Genomic DNA, 8,378 nt, shown 5'->3' on the forward strand with positions numbered 1-8,378 from the left:
AATATGAAAACACACAAAACTTTTTTTTCGAAAAGTTGAAAACACACGGAACTTAGTTATTGATTAAGTTACATATATTAACTATTGTGAGTCCTAGGATTAATAACCCAGTAACAGAGTTAGTCAATTAAGCTCTCAGAGGTCCTGAATTAAAATCAATAGAAAATAGAAAAAATGGTTTTAAAAGAGAAAACCTATTATGAGAAAGTCTAAATTTAGATTTAGATTACTAAAATGCAAATTTTCTATATGAAGTTTTAGTGTTTGACACCGTTTGTCTATGCCAACGTGTAGGACAACTCACCATTACCCACTCACATACCAACACGTGTCCATAATAAACATGTAGGCCCCACACTCTTCCTTCTTTAATCCCTTTCCCTAAGGCTGAGGGGTGCGGAGCGCTAGTCAGGGCGCGTGAGGGCGTTCGCTAGCGCCCCGGGGCGCGAGAGCCACACCACCGGGGCGCGAGAGGGGCGCGAGAGGGGCGCGAGAGCGGAAAACGAGGCAGGCGCGGGCTGGGTAGCGGCTGGGAATGGCGTGATGATGCATGGGATTCCGGAATAGAGCCGTTGGGCTCAATATTATATTAAAAAAAAAAAATTGTTTTTATGTTAATAGATTTTTAATTAACAAAAAATTGAAATCAAATCGTAAAAACTATCTTCTAATTAGTTTTCATGTTAATAGATTTTTAATTAATGTTTTGTTTTTAATAATACGTTTTTTTAATACATTTATAAAAAAAAAAAAAAAAAACCGCTCGCGCCCCCTCTCGCGCCCCTCCACACCATGCCCCGGGGCGCTATCACCACTACCAATACCCATCTTATCAAGTTTCTCTCTCTGCCACACGTCACAATATTATTGGATGGCGCCCCCACTCACGCCCCCTCTCGCGCCCCCCACACCCCTCAGCCTAAATAAAGTCTACGTATTCTCCGTCTGTCTGATAATAATAATAAATACATCATTTCATACAACAACAACAGTCTTTACTCTTTCAAGTCCGAAGAAAAATATTAATAAAATAATAATAACCTAAACACAAAAGTAACCGCCGCACCACGGCGGCCGGAATCCTAACCTCCGTTCACTTCTCCGGTAACCACAAACACACTTCCAATTCTCTTTTCACTTCTTCTCTAGTCAATTAACCTCAGTAAAATGCGGTAACTTTACTGGGTTTTGTTCAGTTATTATTATTTATTATAAACCTAGGGTTTGAGCTTTGAAATGAGAACAGTGATTTGGGTTTGCTTGTTTATGCTACTTACCGATGTTATTACTTCACAATCACTGAACCCATCTCTGGATGATGATATCTTGGGGTTAATTGTATTCAAAGCAGATCTTCAAGACCCAGATGGGAAATTAACTTCCTGGAATGAAGATGATGACAGTCCATGTAAATGGAATGGTGTTAAGTGTAACCCTAGATCCAACAGGGTATCCGAGCTTGTTCTTGATGGGTTCGGGTTATCCGGTAAGATGGGTCGGGGCTTGATGCAGTTAAAGTTTTTAAATAAGTTGTCATTAGCTAGAAATAATATTACTGGAAGTTTAAGTGTTAATGTCTCACAGCTTAGTAGCCTTAGAGTGATTGATTTGAGTGGGAATAGTTTGTCTGGACCGGTTCCGGGTGACTTTTTTGGCCAATGTGGATCTTTAAAGTCGATTTCGTTGGCTGGTAATAAGCTTACAGGTCCGATTCCGGATGGGTTGGGCTCGTGTTTATCTCTTGGTTCTGTTAACTTCTCGTCGAATCAGTTTTCGGGTGTGTTGCCTTCGGGTGTGTGGTCTTTACATGGACTTAGATCATTTGATGTTTCTGATAATCTTTTAGAAGGTGAGATTCCGAAAGACATTGAAGGTTTGTATAATCTTAGAGAGATTAAGCTCGGAAGGAATCGGTTTACGGGTCAAGTTCCGGAACAAATTGGCGCTTGTGCGTTGCTGAGATTGGTTGATTTTAGTGACAACTCGTTTTCCGGGAGTCTGCCGAGCTCGTTACAGAAGATTTCTTTATGCAAAGATTTTGACTTTCACGGCAATTTGCTCACGGGCGAGGTTACTGAATGGTTAGGTGAATTTGGAAGCCTTGAAAGTTTAGATCTTTCTAATAATATGTTCACTGGCGCGGTACCGGACGCGATTGGTAATATTCAGTCACTCAGAGTACTGAATATTTCCAATAATCGATACTCCGGGAGCTTGCCAGTGTCCATGATGAACTGCCAGAACATCCATATATTGGATGCGAGTCGGAATTCATTAACAGGGTTTCTTCCTACTTGGTTATTCCAATTAGGGCTGCAAACCATTCGGTTCTCAGATAATAAGCTGACTGGAAGCGTCAATGACGCGTTTACTTCCTCTGTTAACATCTCACATCAGAATCTTGAAGTTGTTGATGTGTCAGACAATGAGTTATCTGGTGAAATCCCGTTCGATATTGGGAAATTTATCAGCTTGAGATTCTTGAATATGTCTAAGAATTCGTTGACGGGCGGAATACCTAAAACTGTTGGCGAGCTTAAAGCTTTGGATACTCTTGATTTGAGTGTAAACGGGTTAAACGGAAGCATTCCTGTTGAAATAGGAGCAACTTCATTGAAGAATCTGTAAGCGTCTTCTAACTTAACATCTTTTATAAATTTTTATTTGCTATTTCTTGATCTAATCCTATGCGTTTTACAGGATATTATCACGGAATGATTTCTCGGGTTCGGTTCCTGTAACAATGTCGGAACTTGCTGATCTAGAATATGTGGATTTGTCTTTTAACAAACTCAATGGAACTTTACCTAAACCATTAGCAAACCTTGTCCATCTTGTTACATTCAATGTCTCACACAATCAACTAGAAGGCGAGTTGCCAGGTGGCGCTTTCTTCAACAGGATATCTCCATCATCGGTTGCCGCCAACTTGAATCTGTGTGGTGCTGCAGTGAACAAAAACTGTCCAGTTATACTTCCCAAACCGATAGTACTCGACCCGAACTCACCCGGGTCAAACCCTGACTCGGTCACTCAGATTATCGATAACAAGAAAACGATTCTTAGCATCTCGGCTCTCATTGCAATCGGTGCAGCTGCGGTGATTGTTATCGGCATAATATTCATCACCGTTTTGAATATTAGAGTCCGGTCCACTATGTCCAGGTCAGCAACCGCCATCCCGTTATCTGGCGGAGATTACAGCAGCTCCCCCACCACCGACACGAATTCCGGAAAGCTCGTTATGTTTTCCGGCGAGCCTGATTTCAGTACCGGAGCACACGCTTTGTTAAACAAGGATTGCGAGCTCGGGCGTGGCGGGTTCGGTGCGGTATACCGAACCGTTCTCGGGGACGGTCGGTCGGTCGCGATCAAGAAGCTTACGGTCTCGAGTCTGGTTAAATCTCAGGAAGACTTCGAGAGGGAGGTTAAGAAGTTAGGGAAGATTCATCACCCGAATCTTGTAGCGCTTGAAGGGTATTACTGGACTCCATCACTGCAATTGCTGATTTATGAATATGTTTCCGGTGGGAATCTTTACAAGCATCTTCATGAAGACGAAGATGAAGACGGAAACAGAAGCTCACTTACATGGAACGAAAGATTCAATATTATCCTCGGGATCGCTAAAAGTTTAGCTCACTTGCATCGGCTTAAAATCATACATTACAATTTGAGATCGAGCAACGTATTAATCGACGGTTTGGGTGAGCCCAAAGTTGCAGACTTTGGTCTAGCAAGGCTTCTACCAATGCTGGATCGGTATGTTCTCAGCAGCAAGATTCAAAGCGCGCTTGGTTACATGGCACCCGAGTTTGCCTGCAAAACGGTGAAAATAACAGAAAAGTGTGACATTTATGGTTTCGGGGTTTTGGTTCTTGAGATTGTAACGGGGAGGAGGCCCGTTGAGTATTCGGAAGATGACGTGGTGATATTGTGTGACATGGTTCGTGGGGCCCTCGAGGAAGGGCGAGTGGATGAGTGCATTGATGGAAGGCTGCAAGGGAAGTTTCCAGCTGAGGAAGTAATTCCGGTTATTAAATTGGGGTTGATCTGCACGTCGCAGGTGCCATCAAACCGGCCCGACATGGCTGAGGTGATTAACATATTGGGGCTTATCAGATGCCCGTCGGAAAGCCAGGAGGAACCGGAGTTGTGATGTATGTTTTAGTACTAATTGGTTATCCGGCGAATGTGAATCCGGTTAGTTTTAATCAGAGAGTAATGTTAGCTGTATGATACCGGATTTGTTTTCACCGGGTCCGGTTTTTGGATCGGGTAATGACCCTTTTACTTAAAAACTTATCTGTCTTTCTCCCAACCCTTTTGTTGTTAATTGTTATGGTTGTTATTTAGCAATCATATTATCTTCATTCTGTCTTTCTTTTTTAGGAAAAGTGATAACAGTTCCAAATAAAATGAGTGGAAATGGTGTTATTATTGTTATTTTAAAAGCCATGTGCAAAAGCTAGTTAAAGTGAGTTGTCCAAACCCATGAATATTATTGTCATTTTCAATCATCAACCGCCACATGTGGTATTAATAAATTTCATTATCTGATTCTTTGTTATCAACATATTACAAACAGTTGCAGACATAGGACATGAAAGCCTCCAAATTGTAATCAGTATGAGCTTTTCTATTTTTATTTGTCTATATAAATATAATGTATAAATATCTTTATTCAATCTTATTGATAATATATTATGTTTATATACTTTATAAATTTACAAATTTATATTCAATTTAACTTTCAAACTTATTTAAAAGTTAAAATGTTACATTAGTAGAAAGCTGCAAAAGGCTTCAAGGGATATATAAAAGTAGATATGTGATGTAAAGAAGAGAAAGTGTCCCAAGTAAGGAACATGTCTCCCCTCATCACTTCAGGCTTGTTTTAGTTTTTTTGAAAGACAAATTATGGATTTCATTTTCTTTTTCTTTTTTACTTTTTGTAGTAGAATCTAGATTACTTTGTTTATTTTATTTTAAATTTTCAATCTATGAATATTACTTAATCAATTCATTTTTTCACTTGTATTTCAGTTTATTCAACTCAACCTCATTATTTCACTCATAGCGCAACGAAACCAAAGGTATCAAATGCTATGAGTCTATGACATCTATAAAACATCAGTCAAGATTGACCGAACAAATCGTAAAACATCTATAAAACCTCTTTCCAATATAAAAATTTACAAAAATAGAATCTGATAAATTTTAATGTTCTTTCTAAATATATTGCAAAAAAAAAATGAATATCTTTACCATCATTTTGGGCAAATCAATTCAAAGTTTCAAACCACTAATCATCCCATTCCTTTTTCTTTCCATTAGATTTAGGCAATTTTGTAACACTATCATTTACTTGTTTAACCAATACACGATTATCATCACCACCAGACTTCACAACTTTTTCATCATCCCATTGATCATCCCAACCTTCATCCCAATTCTCTGTTTCATTTCCCTCCATATTCTCCACTGTTGAATTTCCCATTTCAATTTCATGATATGGAACCCCACCAACGTGTCGGTCTCGGGTCCTTAATATGAAATAAGTCAAAACTCCTCCTATAGTTAGTACTAGGATTAATAAGTATGCACCATTAGTTGGGGTCATGTAGATTCCATAAGAAGAGTATTTCTGGTAATGATTTTCCGGTGCTGGAGCTAAAGCTGCGTTTATCACACAATCGCCATCGATAGTGGTCAACGCTATCGTAGAACTTAAGTCAACGTTTGAGGAAAAGTTGACCTGTAACAAGCATAAGGTCAAACAAGTCAATAATCAGTTTTGACTTGTGAGTGTTTAGGTGAACTAATTTTATATCATTTGAAGGAACTTAAATACAGTTAAAAATGTGGTATCTAAAATCATTAATCATGAAATTCTAAGTATGCGAACGAAAAGATACGTACCTTAATCATTTGGTGGCTTGCTACATTTGTTTCATTGAGAGTGTTGTTAGCAGGGAGAATAGTAACTTTTACACGTTGAAGGGTTTCACCATTGTTTTGTACAAAGAGAGACGTTTCTTCATCATGAAAAGAGCAATTACTTTATTAGTAAACGAAACAAACTACATGAGAGACCAAGGGTAAATGTTGTAAACATCCAAGAAAAACCTTTAGCAAGACATGCATGAGACTTGCAACGCTACAACAATTAGGTCAATTCGGGTTTTACCTTGCCTCTTAACGGGCCAAAAATCTAGCTTTTCTTATTTGTAAATTAATAATTCATAAAATTCAAGAAGTAAAAGGTTGCTTGCCTACACACTTTGTTTCGAATCATACTAAAAACTATAGCTAGTGACATCGAAAGAATCGAATAACACAAAGGAAGAAGATTATAATCTCGTGTGTAAAGTCTATATATTTTTGTAGTACTGGAAGCTCGTTTTGGCTCGTAGAGCCTCATAAGCCTTGTATATTTTTTGGACTTGTATGTATTTATCTCACACTGCACAACCGAGCTCGAGCCAAACTTAAGCTCATTTAAGGGGTTTCCCAAAGAAAATACAAAAATAATAAAGAACGTATATAAATTCACTTTTTTATAATGACATATATAAATCAGCTGATAAGTAATAAATAGGCTGAGCCTGAGCTTGAAAAAACAATTCACAAGCGGAGTTCAAGCTTTCCAAAAAGAGTTTGAAGCGAGCCGAGATTGATCTCGTGCAGGGCGGCCGGCTAGTTTACAATATCGGTAGCAAAATGAACTAAATTATAAATAATGAATGAGTTAAATATGATTAATTTTAACATTAATAATCTTGTATTTGTATAAAGAACAGCACAATGAGTTTAGTAGTTTAAAAGCATAATTACCGGTAAGAGAATAAGCGACGCAGGCGGTTATGTTGTTCATGTGGCAACTTCTAGACGACCCACTGCAGAGCTGCTGGAAATTTGATCCTAAATGAACTCTGTAAGAAGGACTAGGTGACGGAGAATCCTGCATATTATTAACAACGTATAATTAATCAACTTACAACAACAAATCATATCAAAATCAGGTTACATATATATATAGAAACAATTTAAGAGAACGTACGGGAGATAAAGCATATGATGATCTGGCGATGAAGACTACGATGATGAGCAAACATCTAGGATTCATTTTGCGACAACCAAACCAACTGTTCTTTGGGGATGAGATTTATAATCGAATTATTTAAAAGCTTGTGATGATAATTGGAATAAAAATAGAGACGGAAATAGAAACGACGACTGACTTAGTTGTACTTGACGGACAAGTACAAGTAGGGAAAACGCGTCTGATATCTTCTTCGTCAATTCCATTCCGATAATACATACGACGACTGACCTAAAGTCGTTACCTTTATAGTTATTTAGTTATAACCTATAAATAACATACAGGGGATCTTACGGGTTCGTAAACAAAAAGTAAAACCCGGTTAGAGTGCAAACCGGCTTCTTGACCAGTTTATGGACGGCTTAGTTCAGTTGGTGGAAACCATAGATTGGTCAAAAACTTACAGTTTATATCGGTTTCAGACGGGTAGGGCGGACTCTCGCATGCGCAAGGTGTGTAGCCCCACAGGATCCACTAACATGACGTACCAATAATTTATAATTCTTTAAATTTATATTTATATATTACTATTTATAAATTTTTAAATAAAAGCTCAATAAAATTTGATTTTAAACTAAAGGTTAAAAGTCCACTACCTACACTATTATTAAATTGATTTTAACTAAACGTTTATTTGGTTTAGGCCTTGCCCAAATGCCTAATATAATTTGAAACATATAACCAAACCCAATTAAACCCTTTTTGGCAAAAATAGGGAAGAACCAAAAACTTTTTTTAACTAAGTTTATTTTAGGGGTTTTTTTTATTCGTACAGAGCCCCTTCAAACCAATTTCTAGATATTTTGTTTCAAACCAATTTGGTTCCCATTCAATTTCTCGGGTCAGGTCGGTTTAACCAGATTGTGTGTACATCTAGTTATAACATTGGTTCAACTGCTCATTTACTCTTTATTCAACTTGGTTTAGCTCCACTAACAATGTTTGTTTCTTTAAGGCCAAATGTAGTGGTACTGATTTCCACAAATCTCTCTTCCTTAAAATTGGAGGATTGTTCTCTCGTTTTTCCCATATCCAATTTTCCAATCCTTTCCCGCTGATTGCCTTTTTTTTCCTTCTTGCATCATATTAAAATCCGATGAAACTCGCCGATTTTCACCCTCATTTTGATGCCACATCATCACCTTCCATATCATATATCTTCACCTTCCACCTCCACCACTCTTTTTTTCTTTTCCTAAATGACTCCATTTTGTCTAATTTATAAGAGTTAATGGCCATTTTAGTCCCTGTGGTTTGCTACTTTCGCCACTTC

At 37.9% G+C, this 8,378-nt stretch overlaps 2 protein-coding genes across 2 annotated transcripts; one reads left to right on the plus strand and one right to left on the minus strand.

Annotated features, from left to right (window-relative positions):
* The first annotated feature begins 1,016 nt into the window (after positions 1-1,016).
* Positions 1,017-4,529, plus strand: LOC143616974 (putative LRR receptor-like serine/threonine-protein kinase IRK). Its single transcript, XM_077089661.1, has 2 exons — positions 1,017-2,624; positions 2,701-4,529. The coding sequence occupies exons 1-2, from the start codon at positions 1,237-1,239 to the stop codon at positions 4,157-4,159; spliced, it is 2,847 nt and encodes a 948-aa protein (XP_076945776.1). The 5' UTR covers positions 1,017-1,236; the 3' UTR covers positions 4,160-4,529.
* Positions 4,530-5,092: 563 nt separating this feature from the next.
* LOC143616822 (uncharacterized) lies at positions 5,093-6,958 on the minus strand. Its single transcript, XM_077089545.1, has 3 exons — positions 6,838-6,958; positions 5,923-6,038; positions 5,093-5,758 (listed from the first exon to the last, which is right to left on the minus strand). Exons 1-3 carry the CDS (start codon positions 6,875-6,877, stop codon positions 5,306-5,308), a joined length of 609 nt encoding a protein of 202 aa, XP_076945660.1. The 5' UTR covers positions 6,878-6,958; the 3' UTR covers positions 5,093-5,305.
* Positions 6,959-8,378: the final 1,420 nt, after the last annotated feature.

This window comes from Bidens hawaiensis, unplaced genomic scaffold, assembly GCF_021521415.1.
Source record: "Bidens hawaiensis isolate Kalapana, Puna unplaced genomic scaffold, B.hawaiensis_p1.1 tig00002307_1, whole genome shotgun sequence".
Taxonomy (NCBI): Eukaryota; Viridiplantae; Streptophyta; class Magnoliopsida; order Asterales; family Asteraceae; genus Bidens; species Bidens hawaiensis.

Bases quoted from the DNA above. Each gene is read 5' to 3' on its own strand.
- LOC143616974 (XM_077089661.1), top strand. From the start codon at position 1,237: ATGAGAACAGTGATTTGGGTTTGCTTGTTTATGCTACTTACCGATGTT. The intron at 2,625-2,700 runs GTAAGCGTCTTC...TGCGTTTTACAG, and splicing joins GCAACTTCATTGAAGAATCT to GATATTATCACGGAATGATT.
- LOC143616822 (XM_077089545.1), bottom strand. From the start codon at position 6,877: ATGAACAACATAACCGCCTGCGTCGCTTATTCTCTTACCG. The intron at 6,039-6,837 runs GTAATTATGCTT...TTCATGATGAAG, and splicing joins CGTCGCTTATTCTCTTACCG to AAACGTCTCTCTTTGTACAA. The intron at 5,759-5,922 runs GTACGTATCTTT...TGCTTGTTACAG, and splicing joins CAAGCCACCAAATGATTAAG to GTCAACTTTTCCTCAAACGT.